The sequence below is a fragment of the Alligator sinensis genome, unplaced genomic scaffold (genome assembly GCF_000455745.1).
Source record: "Alligator sinensis unplaced genomic scaffold, ASM45574v1 scaffold347_1, whole genome shotgun sequence".
In the NCBI taxonomy this organism is placed as follows: Eukaryota; Metazoa; Chordata; order Crocodylia; family Alligatoridae; genus Alligator; species Alligator sinensis.
The window spans coordinates 1671968-1698821 of NW_005841922.1; the positions used below are offsets into that span (position 1 = coordinate 1671968).

General features: G+C 43.5%; 1 protein-coding gene across 1 annotated transcript in view; it reads right to left on the bottom strand.

Annotated features, from left to right (window-relative positions):
* The window catches only part of CCBE1 (collagen and calcium binding EGF domains 1), a 59674-nt gene that overhangs the window by 17455 nt on the left and 15365 nt on the right, over positions 1–26854 (bottom strand). Inside the window, exons 3-6 of the mRNA XM_025198480.1 lie at positions 24735–24869; positions 23947–24084; positions 15265–15371; positions 1187–1307 (exon numbers count right to left, since the gene is read on the bottom strand). Of these exons, the coding sequence (XP_025054265.1) occupies positions 1187–1307; positions 15265–15371; positions 23947–24084; positions 24735–24869 (501 nt within the window). The remainder of the gene's footprint in view (positions 1–1186; positions 1308–15264; positions 15372–23946; positions 24085–24734; positions 24870–26854) is intronic.

Sequence of the window (26854 nt, forward strand, 5' to 3'; positions counted from 1 at the left end):
CTCATCTGGGTCTGGTGGGTGCGCAGCAGGTCACAGCCAGGCAGCAGCCCCCACTACCAGACTGCTGCAGTGTGTAGAGGGTGCAAGGAACTCTCAGGGCTGCTTCAGCAGTCCAGCTGGCACAAGGGGTAGTGTGCCCAGGTACCAATTGGCTGGGCCCCAAAAGCACCTGACAGTGAGTAGCCCTGAACTACTTGTCAGGCCAGCTTTTTGTACTGATGGGGCAGGACAGGGCAGCTTTTATACTGCTGGGGACAGCACAGGTGCTGGCCCCAGGCTCTAGCTCCCCCCTGGCTGCAGATCCGGGAGGAGCCAGACAGGATTATTTTGCCCCAAGTGGCACAATTTGCTCCACTACAAAGTACATGTCCGAGCATGTGCACTAAGGCAAAAAGCCCTGGCTCAAATTTGCACCACTTCTATTTGAGTTGCTGCAAGCGCATGTGCTTGCATGTGTGGATGCGCCCTAAGAGGCAAACTCATCCAATAACTGTAAGCCAAATAACTCAGATTGACATTTATTGAACAAATAACAAATTAAGATATATTCTCATAGAAAAATCTCATTGTGTCTGCTTGCTAACGGCCCAGGAGATTAGGAGAGATGTTTTTCAAGTACAAAAACACAACTCTACAGTACCTTGGACAGCTCAGGTCATTGAGAGACTAGATGATAGAAGTACAGGGAGTCAGACCTAACAGAATGATTTTAAGATAATAAGCAGCACGTTTCAATCAGAGTCTTAGCATGGAGAAAAATAAGTTTGCACAAATCTCTGAAAACAGAAAGCATTTTTCCTTGTTTAATGACAATAGGCTGAAATACCAGGCATTTCTGCAATGAAATGGAATTTGTTACTTGATGAGGTGGATTCAACAATAAATATAGTTAAAAAAAAGAAATGAGGAATGTTTCAGATTGAGTTAGAAAAATGAGAGCTGGCAACTAAAAAAGACAAGATGTGGGAGAGATGGAAATATAACATTCATGGGTAAGGAAATGTTTGATGAAGAGAAAATGGGAAAGATTAGGATGTCATGGGTTGGTAAAGGCTGAGAACAGTAAGACAGCCATTTTGAAGAGATAAGTATTGCACATTGGACCATATTCAATGGAAAGGGATAGGATTTTTTTTATTGAGGCTGCTATTTCATTATACTTTGTTTTTCCTAGCTTGTGTCTTACCTGGAGGGCCTCGGTGCCCTGGCTGGCCAGGTGGGCCTGGTATGTAGGCATTGGAAGCAAGCACCTTTTCACCAGTGATGTGTTTGCTAAGGTCACCAGCATTGTTTGGTAGCAAAGCAACCTGAAGGGGAAAAAAGCATTAGAGTTTCATAGAATCAATGAATTCCTCATTAAATTTTTCTGTAAACAAACTGTGTGGTAATCTAAATTTCGGGACGCGTGCAAACTCCATTATGATTACTATAATCAACATTTGTCTCAAGGAAATCCTTTCTGAAGGCCCCAGTCAGGACAGGGTATCCTTTGTGCCTGGTACTGTACAAACCTAAAGACATGGGCTCTGCAATGGACTGCATAAGACCAGACAGTGATACTAAGGTGGGGAGCACCAAGGATGCTGGGGCTCTGTATGAGGAGTATGCTGTGTTTATGAACCCATGCATTGGAGGAACCAGGCTTAATTTAAACAGCACACACAAAAAGTGATCTTAACAAACAGTAGGGAAGGAGAGAGTTACTACAATAAAACTTAGAAGAAAAGTGTGTAGCTTGACAGCTCCAAACACCTGAAATATCTTTGGAGACTTGTCACTGAAATTATTCCCTATCAACCAACAACCATTGTGTGCTTCCTGTAGGTCTTCCCCGTACTCTCAAGTGACTCTGAACTGATGGTCAATAATTGTTATGCTATTAAAATTATCCATCAATGTACGTGTTTTTCCCCCGTTTCTGAACAGTCTCTCCTGAAATGCCCCCTTACTGCACATCACTAATTCATTTAAATACATATTAATGTAGATGGTTTCCTCCTTCTCTGTACCTGCATATGTGAGGCTGTGAGGTCCCCAGGGCTCTATGTTTCTGTCTCTGCTGCTGTCTGGTGTCACATGCAAATGACTGGAAAGTCTGTTGCTCAGTATAACATATGACCTGAAGCCAGGACCATCCAATGCTGAGATGAGCAAGTTCCTTCAGCACCATCGATCCCTTTCTTTCTCCACTCCTGTCACATGAAGTGTCAACCTTGCAAACAGTTCTAAAGTGCAGGTTGCACTAGAAGCAGTAACCATGCTGCCCTAGTGCTGCTGGTGCTGGAGCCCTCTTGGTGGCCAGGCAAAATGGCTGAGCAGCCAGGGCACGCCTTGTCCCATGTACTTTGACAGCCACCATTGTTGGTGTTAAGCCTTTTCCTTTCATTAGGCTTCCACAGCCTTTTCAAAGGGCCAGGCCTATCCTACACAAACCTATGGGAAGAATTTTAGGGAGGGAGAGTGGACTTCAGGGACAATATGCCATGAAGTCCTCAGGTGGGAATTGGTGGGAGGAGGAAGGGAATGTAGTGAGCCCCCTCCTGCTGCTATCTGGTGCTGCTGCCAGCATGCCATTGGGAAAAAAGTTAAAACTCTCACCTCCTGGGAGACTGCCCTAACCACTGGCATATAGACGAGTCTAGGAGACCTCTGGAGCTCAGTCACTCTTCCACTATGAATTCAAAAGTCATCAAAGAAGAGCAAACAAAGGGGGGCTGACTTTGTAGTCTAGGGAATAGGACACTCAGCAATGAGGAGGAAGGCCCTCATTCTGGGCCTGTCCATTAATTCTGATTTAATTCCAGTGACTATCCAATTTGAAATATATAAACAGTCCTGAGAACAGAGACTGAAATTAGGGGCTCCTCTCTCTCTGCTGTGTGCTCTATCCATGAAGATAAACAGGCTTCCTCTTGCTTGCTCTTTTTCTGGCCTTAGGATTTCTGCATTTTTGCAGCACAGAGCCCCAGTTTGCATAGGAGGGATACTAGCCCATACTGCTCTATACCCTGGAGTTAACATACTTCCCCAGGAAGTTTCAGTCATGGGCTGGATTCCTCTCAGGTTGATAAGTGCCTAAGGCTAAGGTTTCCCAATTTTACAGTGAGTGAGTGCTCTAAACACTAGTCTTTTAAGCAAAAGCTAGCAGCAGGGACACCTCCACCATGTTTCAGAAAGGAAGTAACAGACTTTGTAGTGACCTCCATGTTGTTGACATGTGGGAGGCCTTCTCAGAGCGCACCTAATAGATTGGGCCTCTTCGGCAACTTACATTGCAAGAGAATCTAGGCAGGAGTTAGATACCCACCTACTGTGTGCATGTATCAGAGCCTGAGTTTAAGTGTCCAGGGAATTCTGCCATCCAAGATGGAGACACCAATAAATCTAGGTACTTCCAAGGAGAGATGCCTACTGAGCAAGAGTTTCCTAAAGTACTCTTTTGGATTTTGGCACCTAAGTACCATTAGAGACACCTAGAGTGCCTCTCTGGATCTCTCCTTAACATCTGATCTTACTCAGTCTTCCTAGAGTCCAACTAACACTGGAAAGTGGTTCAAATTGCATATTATTTTTATTGTGCATCTGTGCCTTCACCCACAATGTGCTATGTGCTTCCTAGACAGGAAAAAAAGAATAGATGTAAATACTGAGGAGTTCACAATGGAAAAAGTGAATTCACAAAAGCTTGCTTTGTGCAGGAGCTGCACCACTGGTCAGGTCTCCAAAAGTAAAGGACAGGGCAGTATATCACAGTTAGCACATCTACACATTCATAGTCACTGTGCATTAAGTCTAGTACTTGGTTACCTCACGCTACTGTGCAGTACTGGTGCATGGGTTTTTACAGAAGCTAACAGCGCAGTAGCGTATTAGCATGTTTTTGCCTGACACGCTACTGCGCAGTCTTATTAGGCTACTGCACAGTTAGCATCTCATATAGATGCGCCCAGTATGTACGTAAAAACATAAGAACTACCATTTGCTGGGTCAGATCATAGGACCATCTTGCCCAGTATCATGCGTCACACAGTGGCAGAGAGTGGAGGCTGGAAGGAAGAGTGAACTGGGGATCATAAAGGGTTTTTTTCCCCATTCTTCCTCTCTCACTTGCAGCCTCCAGCATTTAAGGTCTACGAAGTTCTGACAGAGGCTGTGCCCACTCACTCCCATGCTCAGTTCCTCATACTGATGCCCCTTTCCTCCAAAAATCTGTCCAAACCAGTTTTGAATCCGTCTCAGCTGTCAGCTTGCACAACATTATATGGCAATGAGCCTGCATATTTTTGCAGTAGTTGTTTTCCAGTGAAGTTGCCAACATTTTTCTTTAACTTTAGTTGTATGCTGTGTGGAGAACTTCCTTTTGTTAGCTTTAAACTTGCTACCTAGTTGCTTCATGTTATGGCCCCTACTTCTTGTATTATGAAAGATGGTATATAATAGAAATAATAAAATAATAGACATAGTAATAATAAAAGTAATAGTAATAAACTGAGATAGTAAACAATAAATCCATATGTAGTTTCTCTTCACCATTTAGCATTTTGTAAACCTGTATCATGTCCCCCCTCAAGCATCCCTTTTTGTAAACTGAACAGGCCTAGTCTCTTTAGTTTCAACTTATACAGGAGCCCTTCCATCCTTGTTGCCCTTCTCTATACCTTCTCTAGTTCTTCTATAATCTTTTGTGAGGTGTGGGGACCAGAATTGGGCACAGTATTCAAGGTTTGGATGCAGCATGGATTCATAAAGGGGCATAATGTCACAGGGCCTCAAGTACTCCATATTCCATCGGGCGTCGTACTTCAGGTGCAGTGCTCCTCAGCATTCCTTCTGCAACAACACAGCCTTCTCTATCCATGCTGTGTCTAGTTTGGCTAGCTGGTAAAACCCTCTACATCAATTGCATGAAAATTATCTCATATGATGACAATGCACCAATTGTACTCATTCTGCCTTTTATTTTCCCTGCTTGATCCTTTAGTGACTGATCTCATCTAAGCCTGTGCTAATTAGTCACATGCAAGACACTTATTCCTTTGATTGATGAAGGCTGCAGAGGTCAAAGCAAAAATCTTTTTGTGCCCTATCTTCAGCTTGGTAGAGGCTACCCATATCTAAGTCACATTAATCTAATTTTGAAACTAGCGTTTGATTGAAAAGGATTTTAAAGACTGTGTAGATGCAAAATTGCCTCCAGTCAGCAAATATGGGTGTTTATACCCGAGAGTCTCCTTTTCTAGCCTTCTGAATGCTGCTTGCTGCCTTAGATTGCAAATTCTTTGAGGCTGTATCTGGAATGATGGAACCTCACTTCCATGGGGCACCTCTGGGAGCTAGTGCAAATTCTAAACAACAATTATTTAAGTTTGCTTTACTCTGCATTTTCTTCTGTCACTTAGGGGTCATTTTGAGCCCTCTGTCTTTGGCAGATACAGCTTGCCTACTGGAACTTGGGCTGGATATCACTCTCCATTTCTGTAACAGCATTAGGACAAGTGGCAATAGATAATTAAAGGAAAATCTTCCCAGCTGCCTGTTTTGACAAACGGCTTTCAGAGTAAATACTGTGGGTGAGACAATAATTAAAAAAAAATGCATTAACCCAAATCCTGCTCTCAGTCACCTTAATTAATTGACTAACATCAGCCCTGGTGTAACTTTGACTTTGATGGAGTCACACTATGGATTGAGTTCCACAGATGGGCGTATGGATGTTTATGGGCCATCGTGCTTAAACTACCAGTGATACTACCATAGCTAACCAAATCCAAACTTTTACAAGACACTTTACAAATCTTACATGAATCTTGCCCATCTAGGGTCCAACCTTCTCTCAAGCAACGTGGGTCCAAGAAGACCACCCATTATATGGGTCCTCTTACAAACACATGGTAGCAGGCATGGAGGAGGCCCAAAGCAGGTCAAGAAAACTCAGAACTGTATTAGTTTGTGACAAGTGGCCCTAGAGGGGGTGTTGTCCCAGAGACTAATAATCGCTGTCCCCACTGAGGAGGGGAAGGTTTTACAGAATAGTGATCTCCCCTACCATGCTTGCATAGGTGTGGGAGGTCCTGGAAGCAAGATAAAGGAACTCCTAGGGAATGACCCAGGCCCAGATTACTTATTAAGTCTCCAATCTCATCAGGAAACATTCTCCTTCTCCCCAGCCTACTAAGCCTGTTTGAAGAGGCTATTATTCGCTTTGGATTTGGATTTGGCTGATTCGGGGGACAGTGATTCAATTCGGTGATTGAAATCACTGTCCTGCATCGATTCGGTCGAACCTGATTCGGAGATTTGGCTGCAGCCGAATCAGCCAAATCTCTGAATCGGCCCCATTCCCAGCTCACTCTCAATGGCTGCCTGGCCCACTCTCCCAGCCCCTGGCTCTTTAAAAAAAAGCTCCCACTCACCAGCTGCTGCCAGGTTGGGGGGTGATCCTCGCTTCCCCCCACTGCCTCATGCTGCATGGGGGGGCTCTTCCATGAGCCTCCAGACCCCCCCCTGCTCTCCCAGCCTCCCCGCCCCCATGGCTGCCCCACCCATCCCAGCTCCCAGCCTTTAAAAAAAAAAAGCCCCATTCATCAGCAGCTGTAAGGCAGGGGGGGATCCCTGCTACCCCCTACTGCCCCACACTGAATGGGGGGCTCTGCCATGAGCCCCCCTGAAGTCCCAAGGCCACTGCAGCAGCCGGTGAGCCTGGGGGTTTTTTGGTTTGTTTTTAAAGGGCCAGAAGCTGGGGTGGGCAGGGCAACCATGGGGAGGGGCTGGGAGACGCCCCCTACTTACCAGCACGGAGTCGAGGTCCAACTCCCTGCAGTGGTGAGCAGGGACTGCCCGAATCACCAAAGCTCTCTGAATCTTTTCTGAATTGATTCAGACCTTTTAATTGGTCTCCTGATTCAATTCATATTCAGAGATTCGGCCACTGAGTTGGGCTGAATCTCCTCCAAATCGAATCAGAACCTGAAACTTCGCACAGCCATACAACCTACCCTGTGTCTCTTCCTCTCCCTCTCTGCCCATTGTTTGTTAACTCTGTGATTGTAGGACTTAACTCTGAAGTGAGTTCTGGAGACACTCTATAGGAAACAAACTAAACAAAGCAAAGCAAAGCTGGACTTTAAAGAGAGGTGAACTCTGTATGTGAAATGCAGAAATGCCTTAAGCATCAGGCTCATTTGCCTAAATAACATTTGACAATGTACTGTATTTAAAGATGTTCTGAAAATCCTTTAGCTCCCTAGTGTCAGGCCAACAGGATCTCAAGCCAGGAAACTGATCTGCAGTTGGCAGAGAAACTGATTTGAAGTGAGTGACCACAAGGAAAGCTGGAAATTTTGCTCTGCCAAACAGAATGTAAGTAATGTTTCAAAGATGCTTAGGGTAATTTCACCCCTGCTGTAACTCTGTTGACCTCCCGAATTAATTCAACCCGCTTACTATGTCAGTGTCAGAGTCCATCATATTTGCACTGGAATATAAAGCATGACTCTCATTATTTGGCAATATTTTCATCAGCCCTTTGGAATTCACTGAATCTCTGCTTTCCAGAAATTGCGTAGTTCTATCAGTTGCTGAGATACACTCTTTTGCCAATGGTGTAAACCAAAGGCCCACAATGCAAGGGCATGATAATACTTCACACTTGTCATATACATGTGGGCTGAGAAAAAGTTCACTGAAAATGCACTTTTGGGGCAATTCAGGTTGCATTTGGCTGACATAAAATAGACAAAATATTGAGTTCACTCACTGAGACACTGAATCAAAACATCTTTTTGCTTTGCCAAAAATTACAAAATATTTCAGTTTTGGGTTAACCAGAAATGATTTTTTTTCTTTAAAAAAAAAATTGGGCTTGCCAGGTAACTAAAAAGTCAGTTACTTATATAGCTCTAGCATGCAACTGTTTTCATCTAAAGATCTTCATGAAGAGGATCCAAGGATTTGACAAGCATTAATGGTTTTAAGTCTGGGACAGTGACTGGTACTAGAAACAGACAGAGGGAGATGGGACAGTGCAACAATCAAGGCTATGGATGCAGTCAACTAGATGCACTAGTTTCTGCCTTTGCAGTGTGGCTGCTCAATCCTGAGTTAATTCTCCACTGAAGACATGCCCTGATTCCAGCTCTGGCTAGCGAGATTGGTGGTCTGAGTGGTCACATTTCATAGGCAGGGATTTCATAGTTGCCCCAGATACTTAGGTTGTACAGATACTTGAATGGCTCTGATGTTCAGATGACTGGTACGGTTCCTAAGAAACCCACTCTGACACCATCTTTGATCTGGATTGGACACACTGTAGTTCTATCTTTTGTTTTCTTAATCAACACAGCTGCTCTTCTATGATCAATTCATTCATGGCCTGCTGTTGTGATGGCTGAGAGCATCAGTGCCACCCTCTGAGGACCAAGCCAAAAGACAAGCAGACAAGTTGTTACAGCTTGAACAGTGTAGCTAGAGGCTGTAAAAGACCCATGTCACCTGTGGACTGGGCACAGAGAGGATGCATAACACATATGGATCAGTGGGCTGACTTGAGCTGTGATCTCTCTTATAGTCTGAGCAGGGATGTGCTTGCACATGAGTGGGAATGTTCAGGGAACACCTAACTAGTACCAGACATGACAATGGCAATTTACTTGATGAAACTCTATCCCTGTATCGAATCAATGCTCCAGAACAGTTTCAAGAGCTGTTTAACAGATGCCAAGGATATCATCATTGGCCTCAGCCATCAAGCTAAGGTCTATGGACCACTTGTATCCATCTCCTTGTCCCTGGCACTTTAGGCCAGACTGTTATAGGTGACTACTGGACATTCAAAATGCTGTCCACCTCAGATCTCACCTGGACTAAGGAGCTATGTAGCCTTTATTGCGGCGATGAAAAAGAATGAGTATTTCACCCCAGGGGTCATTGCACCTGAGTGACCAGTGAATTGACTTCCTCTCTATAGATTTTATTTAATTTTGTAATCTGGCAACTATTATGGGTTCTTTTAAGATGCCCCACCCATTAGACATAAATGCCACATGATACTTAAATTACAGTAACCATGATCAAGGTTCAAAGAGGTACTTTAGGCACCTCCAACTTAGGTGTCACGACACCTGGCTTCAGGATAGTGATTCAAAAATACAGGGTGAGCTGCCTAAACACCTTACACAGTGGGCACATCTACACATTCATTAATGCACCGTAATTATGACATCAAGTTCAGTACCTGTAGTGACAGGTACTAAATTAATGTGCTGTAATCAGCACTACTGTGCATTAGTGCAGACAAATTATCTTTTTATGACGTTAATGTGCGGTAGACTAAATCTACTGTGCATTAACACATTAGGACAGGTTTTGCCCACCATGCTAATGCACAGTAGAACTAGTCTACTGCACTCAAAGCTTCTCTTGTAGACGTGCCCAGTATGTGTGGAGAGTTGTTCACCTCCAAATGGTGACTCCGAGCACAGGCACTGAGCAGGCCAGGACCAGAACCTAGGCCTCCCCATCCGACTCCCAGCTGGGTGCCCTGAGCATCACATTATGGAGACAGGTTACTTCTAGCTTCTTCTCCTGACCAAAAAACGTGTACTTCTGGCTGCTAAGTGGCTCAACTTCAATAGGAAGGGAAAAGCATGGCCCTCTCAGCCCATTCTAAACTTAAATGACTGGGACAGTCTCTAAGTTTGCAAGAACTATCAGGTGAATCCTCTCAGCTGAGAAGCCCCTCAGCCAAGAACTTGTGTCTCCTACTCTCACATTGCCCCAACCACCATGCTTTTATGCAAAAAAAGATTTTATGCACTACCTCTTGTGCTATCACTGGCTTTGACTTTGACTGAAACTGCTGTGTTTTGCAGTGAACTCAATGCTGTTGAGGCATGCTCTGTGTGGGATGACAGATTAGGTCCCTCTGGGAACACAGGTGGAGTTCAGGACTTTCCTTGTCTCTTATCAAGATATCTCTAGAGCAGGGGCAGGCAATGTCCAGCCCATAGGCTGGATCTGGCCCACAGCAGACTCCATTTCCCAGCAGCCCCTGCCCATGTCACTGCGGCTGGTTTCCATAAAGACCCCAGGAGCAGCAGGGCCGTGACAGCAGCGGGCCAGGGTTTCCGTGGAGACTGACCCCAGCAGTGCTGGCAGGGCATGTGGCTGGGTGGGGAGCTGCTCCGGGGCTGGATCTTGCAGCAGTGAACATGTGGTCTGGAGTCGGAGCAGAGCTTTGACCTCAGGCAGGGGCATGTGGATCACGGTTCTGCCCTGGCTCTGGGCCACACTGGCATTACTGCAAGATCCCAGGCCCAGCCCCAGAAGAGTTCCCACCTAGCCGCGCACCCTGGAAACTGGCCACAGCGATGTAGGCAGGGGCAGCTGGGAAATGGAGTCCACCTGTCAGCCGGATTCACCATTTTGGCCACCCCTGCTTTAGAGCTTAGTTGGGAATAAAGCACCTGGCTGTTCAGGTTGGGATGGCTCTGTGCATATGTAGGAAGCTACATTGAGGCTTTAATTGAATGTAGGTGTCTTCATGGAAGGGTTTTCCTGGATTGATTTTTGGACAGAAACCCTGGCATCCATCTAAATATTGTTTAAAGCAACTTAAGTGCTTCTCCAAATCTCACTTTAATCTTCAGCTTGAAAATGGCCATGCAGAAATAAATAGTTATGTTTAATTCCAAAGGATCAACATGAACAAGCACTAAAAGTTTCTTCTTTTCTGCTGTGTAAGTCAGAAAATAGCACGTGCTGCCAACAAGTCTGCTTAACACATAACTTAGCAAGTAAAAAAAAAAAAATCACATAGTTGCAGAAGCAGCATCCACACATGCCTCCCCACTGAGTCAGCTGGGTCCAAGACATGTACTATTCATTACAAATAACCCAGTTCTGGTCTGTGTTATTCTTAAAAGACCAAGAAGTTAAATTTAAAGAACGATAAAGCTTGTTTATTCAGAAAGCCTTCTTAGCCTACTGACCTGCTGTTCCCTCTGGGTCCCTCCTGCAATCCAGGGGCCAATGTAAGAATTTATACATAACACCCTTAAAGGTATCCACAAATGGTCTAGCTCAGTGCTCTTTGATATTTGCTGGCTAGAAAGCATCTGTCACACAAACTGGTGCCAAACCATGTGTTTTCGATGCTGACTGTAATCCTTTTGGGATTAACTGCACTCACTGACCTATTTTTTTTTTCTACCTTTTAGCTTGACTGGGATCATTGTCCAAAAATGACCTTTGCTTTCTCCATCCGTATGTCAAAATTCAACCTTTTCTCAAAAAGAACTATTTTACATGTGTGTAAAGATTTGTGTGGATAAGTTGTATGGGAAGAGTGGTCCTAGAAATAAGAGCAAATATTCATTCTCATGCTGCCTCCTTCAAATTTCAGGAGTTCCTAGGGGAATGGTAGTTTAGCTTATTGGACATTGCTTGACTAGAATGATCTGTTATGGTGATTTCTAATAATGAAATGCCAGGAGGAGCAGTTGTACATGAGCCACTGCACTGCACTGATCCCATGCACTGGCTTGCTTAATGGTTTTGTTACATTTTCATATACAGGATATGCCAGTCTAGTTTTTCAATTTACCACTCCTCCCAGTTTCACTGGGGCTTTCCTGTATGGTACAAAGTTCAGGATCAGTACGGCCATTCTGTTGCGCTATTAGATCAAAGAGGCATTAAGACCCACTGGAAGACTTATCCACAGTGGCATTTTCATCTCAATCCCCAGCAGACCTGCTTCCTGGATCTACCATCTGTGGTACAACCCTCTATAGCAGGGGTATCAAACTCACCCTGCCCTTCTAACTGGAACCAGGCCACAGGGCTCCTTGCAGGCTGGATTCAGATGCAGTGGCAGCAGGCTGAGTGGCACCAGTGGTCACGGGGGTTAATGCAGCTGTAGCTAACTCCCTTTTGCTGACAAGTCCCCAGTAGGCCTCTATGCCCTGGGTTTTTGCAGCAGGCCCCACCATGAAATTCCCAATCCCTCTGGGATCTCAGGAGGCAAACAGGCCACATAAAGCCTGAGAGCTGTATGTTTGATACCTCTGCTCAGTTAGGTATAGACAATGTTAGCAATTTTCTAAGCATTAAAGCTGTTGCTTCTACTACCTTTATTCCTGTTTGCTAAGCTTTTATTTTCTCTAGGCCAATCTTTTCTCTCAAGATGACAATGGAAGGAGATGTCATTGTTCCTTGTCCTTTTACTCAATAGCCTACTGGTTAAGATGTTCCCTTGGGATGAGACTGCAGTTCAATTTCCCTCTCATCTGGAAGGAATGTGAACCCAGGTCTCCTCCCTTGCAGAAGAGTACTCTACCCACCAGTTTACAGGATTTTTTGAGGAGGATCACTTGTACACACTCATTCCCTAGGCCACCAAATATGTAATCATTCTTTGTAAAGCAAAAAACTCAATAGAAACCTACTCCAGACTACCCTATACCCTCGTGTTTAAGACACTCTGGTGAAAGATATATTTGAATGTGGCTCTTTCCCATCCTGGATGAGTGTTTTGGCCACTGGGGCACTACTTTCTCCTCGGGCTCTGTTTAGTATGTGTGTGATCTGGGAGGTGTGGTCCAAGAATGCTTCCTGGATCAGGGTGTTAAAGTGAGGCAAGTGGGGAAAGCTCCTGGTTTTTGGTGGTCAGTGGGGCTCAGACATGAAATAGGCACTGAACTCCTCATGGTTGTCAACAGGTGGCTCCATACATACCAGCTGCAGACACTTTTTAGGAACTATCTGGCAGAAGCCTAGAAGCCCAGGGAAATAGCTGCTGCCAAAGTTAGGTTCCAGCTCAGCAGGTTTTTCAGATGTACATTTTGGATATAGGTACCTTAAGCAACAGTCCTTTTGTGGCTGTAGTTCAAAAGCTCCACAGCATTTTCGATTCCTACCAGGATTTGACAGCAGGATTCTTAGTGAAGAATTTAATCCTGCATATCTCACTGGGGAGGATACAACTGGGCCTTCACACACATTCAGAGCACCTTATTTCCTGTAATTAACGGTATGTAGTGGCACACCATGAACAGACTTCTCATTTTTAACTTGTTTATCTATAGCCAGTATTGCTATCTGCTGGTACTCCCAATAAATCAATATTGCTTCTACCTGAAGTTACCTGGAAAACAGAATTTCTGTATATGGAAATGCTGACATTTCAAAAACTGTTTTATTTCAAATCAGAATGAGCAGCTGAAATTTTAATATTTTCCACACAATGGAAATTCCCCCACTTTTTGTTTTTCTAAAACTTTGTAGCAATCCATTTCAATAATGGTGAATGATTTTGTTTTCATAATGCCAAAATAACATATACTTTATATATATAATGTTAAATATTACATACCACAATTCTTCTATTTTAAAAATTTCAAAACCAAATTAAATGAAAACCCAAAATTTAATGATTTTGCCTTATTGTGTAGAACAGTAATGCTCAACTTTTTCTGCCCAGCAGGCTGGATGAGCAGTGCCCAGTTCATCTGTGGGCCAGATCTGGCTGCTGGCCCCAATCCAGCACCTGGGGCGGGTGCAGTGGGCCCCATCTTGCTGCACAAAGGGAACAGTCTGTCCCCAACCAGGCTCCATGGGGCCTGGGGGAAGGGAGAGGAGTGGCCCAGCTCCAACCTGCTGTGCAAGGCTTGGGGTTTGGGAATTTGATAGGGAGGAGGGTGGCTGTATTAATGGCCACTGCCCCGCACTGCCAATTTTCCCAACCTGTGGAGAGCCCTGCAGGCCAGATGTAGTGGCTCCGTTGGGCTGTAGGCCAGAGATTGAACACCCTTGGTTTAGAATAATACTGAAAAAAACCCACTGTAATTTCAAATCAGTTTAATTTTCTACTGAAATTCTTTCAACTTTCTCTTTAACCCCAACTGGCACATCCTTGTCTGATTCTCAAGGTTGATGCATTCCAATGGCAGAAGCAGCTATGCATGAGTGCAAATATTCTTAAAACACCAGGCTTTTAATAGTTGGCTTTTATCCACCTTTGTACTAGCTCCCTTACCTATAAGTATACACTGAAAATATGGATTTGGAGGCACGTGTTTTTGATTCAAAATAAACAAGTCTTCCACTGATGTAGTCACTCTTAAACATTATACTTTCAACTAGGCAAGTGTACCCTGAAGGTCATGCATCAGCATTCTCATTTATGCAGATTCACCCTTTTCTACATCCTTTACCTCATGCAATGTTTACACAGGCTAACCTTATTTCATGATGGATCAAGCCCTAAATATTGAGTATCCATGAATTGAAGAGCTGGCCAGACCAAAGGTCCATCTAGCTCGGTATCTTGTCTTCAACAGTGGCAACAAGCAGTTGCTTTAGAGGAAGAGTGTAAGAAACAAGGTAGAGGGACCCATGCCTTGTTGTTCCTTCCTAGTCACCACCAATAGGTCACAGCCAAAAATGTTATGTATAATAGTCCCAGTGGATTTATTCTTCATCAACTTGTCTAATCCTTTTTGAACCCAGTAATAACTCTGAGCCCATCACACATAGTTAGGTTTATCTTCTTGCCACATACACATTACTTTGTACATCCCCGTGTTGAAATTCATTTGCCTTTTTGTTGCCCACTCACTCAATTATGATAGATCTTTCTGTTACCTTTTTATGACACTTCTTTGGATTTGACTATCAGAATTCATGTTGTGTTATCTGAAAAATTTGTCACGTCACTATTCACATCCTGTTTCAGATCACTGATGAATGCTGAACAATACAGTTCCCAGCACACATCCTTAGGGAACCTCACTGTTGACCTTCTTCCACTGTGAAAAATGAACATTTAGTTCTACCCTTTGTTTTTATTTTTTAACCAATTTTCATTCCATGAAAGGACTTGTCCTCTGATCCCATGACAGCTTCACTCCTTCAAGAGCCTTTGGTGAAGGACCTTGTCAAAAACATTTTAGAATTAATTAAATACAAGGGTAAGACTGACAGGAAACCTAGGCTCAAATCCTGACTGACCCTTGGCCATATCTTACATTTCCCACAGGATCTGACACGTTCGCATTCTGCTCAGATGAAGGCAAGAGAACTGCCATTCACACATGGTTTAAACACCTGCTACACAATGCTCAAACACAAGCTTCGCGTGGCAACAACAACACAACATTTGTATGTTTAAAGTTAGATACTTTAAGAAGCACAAAATATGTTTCTAGTCTCAAATGGTCTTTTTAAAAACATCGTTCTGGAAAAGAGGTGACCTATGATTCATACCTTTTGCTTCAATTGTAAAACCGTCTGCTTTATTTGGTGAAACTCTTTGCATGAGGCACAGCAAGCTCCTGGTTTCACTGCATTGTCGGCCTTCTCAGAGAGCCCAGCTGAAAGAAAACAATTTCCAGGACAAACATAAGAAAGGCAGAAAATCCAAAAGGAAAGAATCCCACAAAGTAATTGAATAAGCAACTGCAAAAGCAAAAAGCCATAGAACAGCCTTTGAGGTTTTTATATTTTCCCATAATGTGAAAGGCAGAGGGGATCATGCCATTACCAACTTTTCAACTGTGAATCACCACGGAGAGCTGAGACAATTTTACTGAGACAATCCTACACACATTTTAAAACCAGCTGTTTCCAGTTAGCAGTCCCTAATGACTCTCTACTTTCTTATACCTGAAAATGTTCACGCCCATGCTTTTATCTGTCCATTTACAGTATAGCAGCTTTAGAGCTCCCAACTGATTTATAATCTCCTCAATGGCCAATTTTCATATGCTGTAAATTACAAGAAAATCCCAGGCAAAGCGACTCTCTCCTTCAGTTTGCACAACATTGGCCTTTATCATCACTGATTATTTTACCATGCTAGGAGACTGCAAGAGGAAAAAGGGTTGAAAAATGAGATTCATGGTAAGGTATCACACTGAAGGTAGAGGACTGGCAGGGATATGGAAATGACATTGCTGAGGAATCGGTGCCATAATGCTGGAACTAACAAGCATCAGAACCTCATTTTCTTTATGGTCTCAAATGGAGATAGTCACTTTTGTTCCACAAACAAACATTGTTTTAACAGATGTCCTAGTAAAAGGAAATGAAGTTTCCCAAACCCACGGAGAAATGTACTGGCAAACTGTAGGAAACAACCTTTCTTCTTTTTGCTGTCGAAAAACATACAGTTCATGAAGAACCTGGATAGCTTAAACAAGTCAAGCCAACATTTAGGTTTGAAGAATGATCGACCACAAGGCTCATTAAAAAGGTTCACACACCAGCTCTTCAGCACCATGGCACAGATTACTGCTACTTGAGTTAAAGGAGGAGCTCCATTCCTTGGCATAACAGCAGGCTGTTATCCTCTAAATGGACCACCCACCATGCACTTAGCCATGGTGGAATATTTGTCCATTTGGATATACACTTTAGTATCTTTATTTGGGTAATTTTCATAAATTAATATGGCTTTTGAAAAATATATAGCATTATGTAAAACAGTCTGTGTGTTAATATTACAGACATTTCTTGGTGCTTGACATTTATATATTTACTGGATTTAGTGCAGTGAATTTCATATAGTTTCCTTATGTATTCATTCTTATATATCCTTCTGTAATATGCCAGGACGTTCAAACAGATTCACAGCTAATCAATGTCTATGTACTACTTTCATCCATATCCAGAAAGCTATTTCAGATAGTAATTCTGCCTCTTATCCTAGTATGTAGATCATACATATGTCCTTTACTTCATGGCCTCTCTGTGTTTAACAGAGGTTAAACACAGAGAAGAAAGATGGTATAAAGAAAGGCAAAGTTAACTCATCAGGAGCATTAAGAACATCAGAATTAGTGATTAATTAAGAAAACAGATGAGCATTCAGCTGCTTACTAAGAGCCTGATACAGCAAGTGTTGTCAAGGGGAATCTTTTAGCTGATTGTTGTGAATACTGGAACAACTCACCTATACTACCTTCAAACTCAGTCAGTCCTTTTTAGTTTAAAAATCAGGCTTGAAATACTAGATTTCTTTGTGCGCTTTCCAGTGCTTTTTAAATGTCATCCAAAAACTAGTGCCAGAAGAATGGCATCCAACATGGTGCTTTCATGGATTCAGAGAGTTAAGGCCAGAAAGGACCACTAAATCTTCTTCTACTACAAGTCCTTGGATAACACTGGCCATAGCATTTAACCCAGCTGACCTTGCACTGATCTCAGTAACTTGTGTTTGGCTACAGTGCATCTTCTAGAAAGAAAGGCATCCCGTCTTAACTTGAAAACATCGAGAGAGGAAGGGTTCACTTCTTCCTTTAGCAGTTTGTTCTCATGGTTCATCACCCTCCTTGTTCAAAGTCACAGAATCATAGAGAAATAGGGCTGGAAAGGACCTGCAGAGGTCATCTAGTGCAATCCCATGCCTGATGTAGGATCACTCCTATCCAACCCATCCTAAACAAATCCATAATCTAAACTCTTTGTAAAACTACTGTCAGCCCTGACACAGCACAAGACATAACACCCTAATCTACCACAGGTTAAGCAGGGGAACCACAGCAGCCAACGCCCTGTTTCTATACATTTGATTAATATACAGTTTTCCCTCGCTTCATGCGGTTTCTGTATGTGTGAATTCGCTCTTATGTGATGACCCTTTTTATACCAAAAATTCATTATATGAGAGATAAATTCACTCTTATGCGACTGGTGTGGTGAAAGCCTGCAGTCAGCTGCTTTGTGTGGTGCACTGTGGGAGTGATGTGCACCAAAATATAGTCCCCTGTGTGGACCTGTGCTCCTCACTCATTGTCTGTGACATGTGTTTCTGTAGTTGCCATCCCCATTATGATAGTGTCCTGGGTGCTTGTGTGTACTGTCTGCTGTTGGTGAGTACCAAAATTGTCTTGTAAACGTGGTAGAAATGGGTCTGGGGTCAGTACAGTCGGGGTCTTGGAACGTATCCCTATTTGTTACATTGTAAAGTGGGTTCCCTTTATGCAAATTCAAGTTATGCACCATTTTCCAGGAACACATGTACAGCATAAAGTGAGGGAAACCTGTATACTCAAAAGATGCCAGGTAGAGGGCCATGTCTCTCACTATAGGGTAAGGCAAAACCCTGCACAGTCCGTACCAACTGGATCATGGGGTAACATTCTTTCCTGACCCTAAATATGGCAAATGGTCTGGCCCTCGCAGAGTGGCAAGACCCTCTAGCCAGAACCTCTGGCTTTATGTCCCAGCAGGAGCATTGGCACATTCCAGTCAAAATCCCCAGCTTTGGCTGCAGCTAACACCCAATGCCTCTGAGAAAGGCTTAAAAACACCCTGACACGTAACAGAAATCAGGGGGACAGGCATCACCAGCAAAGCCCAGAAGCATGGGAAATACGCATAGTAGAACAATATGCATCTTATTTCTAGTTGGAGTTTATCTGGCATTAAATTCTATTCAGGGTTCTTGTTATGACTTTGTCAGTACCTGGCATTTTTCTTCCTGGGAAGGAATTCGTGAACCACAATCAATCATCCTTTGGTCTTCTTTTAGAAAAATTAACAGATTGAACATCTTACATCTCTCACTGTGAGGCATTTTCTCCAACCCTGAAATTGTTTCAGGGATTCATTTCTGAACCTGCTTCAATTCATCAAAATTCTTTTAAAAACATGAGTATTTTGGTGCATCTAACTCTAGGTGAAAGCCAGAATTACAGAGGCACATATAATTGCTTAAATAAAAAGCAAGCTAAAATGTGGGTTTGATACAAGTATTAGACCGACGTGCCTTTCAGTTTATATTTTATCCAAATGAGTTCACTCAAGAGAGAAACAGATTGTTGAGAAATGTTGCTGAAAGCAATGTACAAACTGCCAGATTTCCTGATGGCTTTAAGCTTTGTGTGATCTCCTGGGAATGAGTGCAATTACATGGAGTGTAAGAAACAACTGAATTTGGCCCCTTGTTCTGGTATCTAATCCAATCTATCCCCAAAAAGGATGTGGAAAACAGGCTAGTATAATGATATCCATAGACATAAGTTGGATATAATAATGGGGTCAACACTGTAGTCATCTAATAGATAAGCGAGTAGTTCTCAGTTCAAGGCACCCCCATTAGATTTTAGGCATACCTCAGAAAATGCCAGCTCTTAGTTTTCACTTGTTTTTTTGACTACAGAAAAATAACAGGAATTCTTCTGTTGCAAAGAATTCAGAAAGTCCCAAACAGGTCAGAATGTTTTTTAACACTATGAATTCCTATTTGAAATCTCAGGGTTTATCTTGTGACTCATATTTGCACACCTAATCATACTAACATTGTGTGGCACCCTGCAGCACCCTTGAAAAGATCTCAGGGCACCCTAAGGTGCTAGGGTGCCCTGGTTGAGAATCATGGGTTTGGCTGTATTATACTGCAGGGAGTTCTGTAAATCCAGCTGGACTGATTAGTCTCTGGACCCATAAAAACACTGGTGGGGATCTGATATTTCTTAAGAGCAAGGCAAGATTCTCCTGACTCATGCCAGAAGGAGGTAATGATCTGACCAGGAAAAAAGTCATCCATTACTACATTCCTTTTGCACAGCCTGGTCACATATCAAACCCAAAAGACAGCTACTTATGAATAAAGCTGGAATTGTCTTAGCATGAGCTGATGATGGTCATGGGGGTAACCAGGTTCTAGTCATCATTTGAACAGATATCAAATAAATCCTGGCAACTCTATAATAAGCAAACACTTGAGCAAGATCCTTAAAAAGCTTGGTTTTTATTTTACGAGGCCTGAATTTTAGGCCTAAAACTACTTGTCCCTTTAAATACCCTGTACAGAGAGGGCAATCCTGAATGCCATGGCTTAAATACATTTTATGTGGCCCTCTGGTACATAGACAGCTAACTCTAGTTTGCATAATGTTCTGTTGTCTTCTTCAGGCCCTTTTACCTACTCACTGGTGAGTCTCGCAGCTGCTATTGATAAGAAAACTGCTTGGAGAGGCAGTTTGTTTGCTTAGCATATGGTTGAAGACAGTGTCCTGCTTATGCTGGAAGGCAGGGAGGTACTACCAGGAGGAGATCTCCACAGGGAGCTGTTCAGCATGCATTCTTTTCACTGAGATTATTTAGCTTATCATCTGTGTTGTATTATCTGGGCTCGAAGTGCAGAGGTTTAGTTTGTCTTCTTGGAATATGTAAGTGTCCTGTCTCTGTAACATGCAAAACAATTGCTGAAGCAACAAGGATGGGTCAGTTCTGTTGCCTGGTGTTCAAACCCACTACGTGGTCAGCCCAACCTCCTTGTAGCAGGTTAGGGACCAAAAGGGGCAGTTGACAATGTGACAGCTGAAAATTATGTCTGTGTGATAAAGGTGCTTGCTGAAAGCTCTATGAAGATTAGACCAAGTGTTTTTCTGTATTTGTTCAGATATTAACCTATATGTTGTTGCTAAGAGCCTAATTAAAGTTTAAGATGTAGTAAGGCCTTGTATAAAGTAAGGCCCAGTAAATTTAGCAAAGCCTTGAAGTAGTAAGGCCCTGTGGCGTAGTTAAAATTAACCTTATCAAAGGAATGCAAGGCTTGTACTGCTACTGGTCAGCCTAAGGACAGTTGAAGTAAAAAGAATCTGAATGGCTGTAACTTATCACCACAGCTCAGAAATTATAAATGGGCTAAAACATCCAGAAATCATTCAGAAGGAAGATACGGCTCTGTGAAAAGGATTAGTTAGCTGATGACCTGGATCAGTGGGTTGTGGATCTCGAGGAGCCCAAGGACTGAATACCAGGGTCCTTCCCGGTACCCCTCGGACAGCACTGATCAGGGACGCCTGACTTTGCTGAGCTTTGTGGAAAGATAAACTTGTTGTACATCAGGCATCAGAGGGGGCTGCCGATGTGAATTATTCTTGTCTGTCATCGTTTGTCTTGTTATTATGCGTAGCTGTGTTTTTGTTAAGTCAATAAACCTTTCTTACCTTTCTACCCCCCGACCATACTCTCAATCCCAAACCCTCCACAGGCAGCTGGGACAGACAGTTCTTCTGGAACATCTCAGTGAACACCAGGGTTAATTCTCCATGAAAACTATGACAAGTTTGGAGCAGTGTTTCTCAACTATTTCAGACTCAAGGCCCTTTCTGTAACTTTTCTAAATTTAGTGGTACCCCACATGTGACCTGCCCTGGGTTTCATGGATTTGACCTTGGGGGTCCCACAGGATTCTCAAGAGATGGGGAGATGGCAGGGCCAAGACAGAGGCAGCTTTGGCATTGCAGAGCCATGGAGCTGGGCAAGTGAGGAACCAGCGGCCATGTCATGTCAGGGCTTGGGCTGGTGCTCCTTGCTCAAAGGGAAGCCAAGCTTCCCAGAGCAAAATGTCACCTGGGTCTTGCCTGCCCAGCAGCCCAGCTGGCACTTGAGGGCACAGCTTGCCCAGCATGTTATGAGAAGGTCAAGGTCCTGTTTTGCAGCCGGGGCAATCAGCACTGGAGTCTAGTGCACTGCTGCTTTAACCTAGATGAATCCAGCAGGATAAAGGTGACACCACATCTTGTCTGGCCTCCAGTCAGACTAGGCTGCAGTGGGGTGCCCCATCCTTCCACAGCCACTCCCTGGTCCAGTCCTACACAATATTTCCAGGAAACAGAGGCAGGGTGAGACAGTTCCACCTGGCAGTGGCATGGCACCCTTAAAAGTATCTCATGGCAACCAGAGGTGCTGTAGCACCACTGTTGAAAATCACTGGGTTACAGTTAGAGGGATCTGCTAAATTTCTGTCTATTTTATTTGCAATCTCTAATACCAAATATTATCAGAAATTCTGCCTTAAGAATTCCAGCAACCAAGCTGAAGGGAGCCTGCCTCTGGTTTCACATACAGTTATTACAGCTTAGATCTGTATTGAGTTTTATGATTTAAAATGCTTCAGGAACTGCAAGTTACCACAAGGTGGCACATAACTGTAGCATGTTTTACAGAGGAGAATCAGCTGCTGAAATCCCATTTTTCTGCTTACTGGCTGGAATTTGCAAGCTCAATAGCACTAATAAAAAATTAGTGCTTCCACCTACACAGATCCAGAGCATTCAGATGAAGTCCATGAAGTTATTCTAGATTTACACTGGTGCAAAAGAGCATTATTCAGCCCTTCTGCTGCTTCTTAACCCATCACCAATAAAATTTTTGAATACTTTGGAAGATGGATTCCTCACCAACAGATAACTGAGGTTGCCATGTAAATTTAGTTTACAAATTATTGTTTTACAGATATGCAAAGCTTATTTACAAATGCCTAGCGTGCTTTGTGCAGACAATAATCCTGAGTGCCATGGGACATAACTCCCTCCAAAAATGTTAATTATAAAAATATCTGAAAAGGAATTAGTTGCAGTGCCTAGGTTTTCTTAAAGACGTCTTTATAAATAAAGCAATTAAAGCCTTTGAAAGCTAAAGGGAACAAAAACAAATTGCTAGAGTGGCTCCAGCTACATGTTTTCAAAGAGGAAAACAAAAATTACACAATGTTTTTTGCCTCTCTTCCAGCTGGGATTGGGAAAAGCCGATGTGTAATATCTGTTTCCAGTCATTAATAAGGTGAAGTAACTGTAACCTGCCATTCAGCAAAAGAGTTGGGTTTTTTTTAGGTCAGAATCTTTTTCCCATCTGTTACTCACTTGCTATAACTATGTTCACAATTTTAAAGATGCTGGATGATGGTAGAAAATTAAAAAATCTTCATATGCATTCTGATATTTATATTTACTAATGATGGTGAAACTGGGAAAAAAACTACCTTTATTGGAAAAAATTCTGGCCTCACTTTAAAAAGTACCATCTAATGAACTCTAATTCCATAGAATTAAGTGTATTGATTTGGATTATTTTAAAAGGTAAATTGAATCTCCAGGATACTATTTAGTGTGTGCCTGAAAACTTCAAAGTGCTAACATTGGGCCACAGGCTAATTTCAGCTTCAGCAGGGTAAACCAAATCCAGTTATGTTAATGAAATATGGTCCATTTTTCTTTTGAAATCCAGTAGGTGGGACAAGTCCTGTTTTCAGATACAGTACTATTTGAATCTACACTGGATTTACAGTACTTTAACCAGGAGGAAAACAGGATCCTTGTTTAATACATTACTTATATTTTCTATTTTTGTCAATGACCCAGAAAAAGTAGTTACGAAAATTTTAAGGGTGAGCTTTGTTATTCATCTTTTCTTTCTCTCTAGGACATCTCCCTCTTCTTCCCTCCTCACATGCAGATGTGACAACTGATTTACTATGACATGTCTGCAGCAAATATACTAGAGGCAAGGGGAAAGTACATCCAAAACAAGCCACAAAATTGCCCCCTGGGCTCAAGGGTCCACTAACTCAAAGGCAGTCATGGTTTAAGCTCAGCACAGGTTATTTAGCCCCCTAACATAGCAGTCAAGCTGTTGGGAACCAAGATTTGCCATCAATATATGAACACTTCTATCAGCACTGTGTCAAGCCCATGGAATGAGGTGCACCTATCATCTGATTGCGCTGTGTGGGATTATACCTGATTTTCCTCTCCCATGGCAAAGGGAGACTAAATCACCAAGAGGTTCTCCTCCTGGGATTTTCTCCCAATCATTCAATCAGCTAAAGGTGCTTTGCCTTCCTGCAGAACAAACAGTGAGTACTGAAATCCAGTGGATACTTTGCAGTCAACAGGAGGCCAAGGCCAACCATGTGGCTTTTCCACAGCGTGCCTGCCCCAGGAGCACCATTAATAGGGGGTGATGGAAATATAATACAGATTTTGGACAGTTTGATTCCTGTTTTGTAACCCAAGTCGATGGGCCAGATCAGTTCTGTTATACCAGTGAACGTGAGTTTTACACTAGCTGAATTAAACTTCCACAACCACTACGGTGGGCCACATTCTTTGGGCTATTTTTGACTCAAGATACTTAATACATGCTAACATATACCTTTATCTCCTTTGGTGCAGGTTCTCCCGTCATCCTCTCGGATATAGCCTTCATGGCACTCACACCGGTAGCTGCCTGCAGTGTTGATGCAGATCTGAGAGCAGAGAGTCCCATTGCTTGTGGCACACTCATCAATATCTGATGTTAAGCAAATGTCAAGAATACCCAAAAATTACAGAGGTCCAGAGGTCAAATGAAATAAATGACTTCTCTTAAGGGTCTTATTATTCTCAGCAACCATAAAACTTCTGGGGAGCTGGGCCTGAGTTTCATGAGTAGTGTATTAACACATACAGCACCTTACAGAGGAACACTGCTTGATGAGTTTTCCTTCATGGAGCTTACAGGCAAGGGTTTATTCACCAAACATTTGCTTGCATGAATACTAGCCTATGCACTGTAATACTACTGAGTTAGCTGAAGTTAGTTATATGAGGGACCCATGTAAAGGATTCATGCCTGAATTAAGTGCTTACTATCTGTATTGAACCTCCAAGGTTTGTTTTCATAGTTAAACATTGTTTCCCCACATTTAGTTTTGATGTGAGAATTGAGCCTCAGTTCTCTTGCCAAATAGCTTGAAGCCTTCTTACAGTCTATGGGGGATGAAGGAAGCAGAGAAGGAATTAACAAGGCAAAAAACTTGTTCAACATAGAAAAGAAGAAAAAGGAAAGGGTCTGGCACCATTCACCTTCTGAGAAACCAGCTTCTAAAGAAACTGTAAATTCTCCCTGAAACGGGACACTTCCTTACTGGGAGACAAATTTGACATACCCCTTCTACGCACCTAAGCAATAGGGTTTTTCTCTGTTCCTGTGTCTTTCACGGTCATACCGGTATCCAGGATAACATGTACACAAAACTCGCCCAAAGTTATCTGTGCACTGCTGTTCACAAGGAGCCTCTGCACACACATCATAATCTAAAGAAAGAAAACTGTGCTTTAGGAAAATATTGGTAGCAGCTGCCACATGTCAAGGACAGGAGCTTGATTTGCTATTGTAGTTCATCTTAGATTAATTAACAAAGTATTATTACATTATCACAATGGATCAAAGAAACATGGAAGTGATATTGTCCTGAAACACATCTGGTTTATTTTGTTAAACTGTAATTCCTAATCTCAGTTTTTCTACAGATCAAGTAATTTAGGAAAGGAGCACTCGCACATACTCTTCTTATTGCTCCAAATAAGGGTTTAAGGTCAGTTAAATGTCAGTTACATAAAAGTAATTTGTTTTTCCCACCCTAACTTCATAAATGACAGTAACAACATCACCTGCATAAAATACTTTAAAACTTTCTAAGCATAACTATCAACAGGCTTTTAGAAAAATCATTAAAATCACATACACTGTGGAAAAGCAACGACCGACTGAACCAGAACACAGTTAATAAATGATCACCATTCCTAATAATGGAAAGCAGGGCAGTCCAGCTTCCAAGCAGCCAGGAGGTGTAAGCACCATGGATTCCCCTCCCTCCTTACTGTACAGTGTGCCCGTGACCTTTCCCCACTGCTGCACTGCACATCCGCAACCCCGCTTCTACCACCGCTGCACCATGCACCTGCACCTGTGACTGCTGCCCCCCATTGGTATACTCCACACTTGTGCAGGTATCCCACCACTGCACTGAGTCTATGCCCCCCCCCAAAAAAAACAAAAAACTCCGCGTATTGGCAGCGGCATTGTGTACCCCAGGCTCACTCTCAGCTCCCTGTGCTGCCACACTGCCCTGCCCCCTGGGGCAAAGGCAGGAAGAGGCACCCAGAGAAGCCTGGAGACTGCCTGCAGTTGCAGCTAGAGGGATGGAAGGAGCAGCAACTGGGCAGTGGCCACCAGCTGGACAGCGCTGAGGCAAAGGTACAGACTAGTAACTGATGAAGCACTGCCTGAATTTACTGTATAATCAGGAAACAACGTGCCTGAAACAGGTTCAAAACTAGTGAGAAACCCAATCTAATTTTGACCTCAGAGCCATGCAGTACATGCACCAACCCTGCTGAAGTCAATGGAATTTCCACCAGAGTGAAAATGGAGTGAGGTATGACTCTGACCCCACTAAGGTGTCAGGTGTTGCTCATCTCTCAGTATAAGATTGTATCATGGTGTAATCTGGCCTGTGGGGATATAAGGGCAACTGGAGGCTTAGAAAAAATGAGATGGGACCTGGGAGCAAGTCCTCCATTAAAGAGTGGGAGGAAAGAGCTTGTGAGAAGACACAGGCTGATGAGCTCTCTAGAGCTCACAGGTGCAAGGCCTGAAGAAAGTATTAGCCTGCAGGGAGTATCCCAGCATGCTCTGCAGCCCTTGGCTGGGCTGGGCTGGGCTGGGCTGTGCTGTCTGCTCCAGCCAAGCAGGGTTGGCCCTGCCCTTCTCCTCCCAAGCTGGAACATTATTGCCGCTCCGGCCGGCTGAGAAAGGGGTGGGGATGGGAAACCCTGCTCTGCAGTGCTGCCGGGTCTGCCTGGCAAGGGGGCAGCAGCCCTTGCCAGGCATCTGTAGCCCAACAACCCCCTCACGGCTGCAGCATCAGGTGCGGGGCTGGGGCCAGGCCCTGGCAGCTTGAGGTGAAGTGGGGGTTTAATCCCCCCCATTGCGGGGCTGGGGGGTGGCATTGGTATAGATTGGCCCTGCTTATGCACCCAGGTCCATGCACCCGGGGCTGTGGCAGCCAGATACCAGGAGCTTGAGGGGAAAGCAGGGTGGATCCCCCCATTGCAGGCAACAGTGTCGTGGGCACCAACATGGCACCCTGGGCTGAATCCCTCCAAGGAGCGGTCAGTCGGCCACATGGAGGGGGTGGAAAGGGGGGATGTGACCTGGCTGCAGAGGAGGGGAAGCCAGGGCTAATTACAGAGTCTGACTTACCACTGCCTCCCACTGCAGCACCACAGCTTAGGCT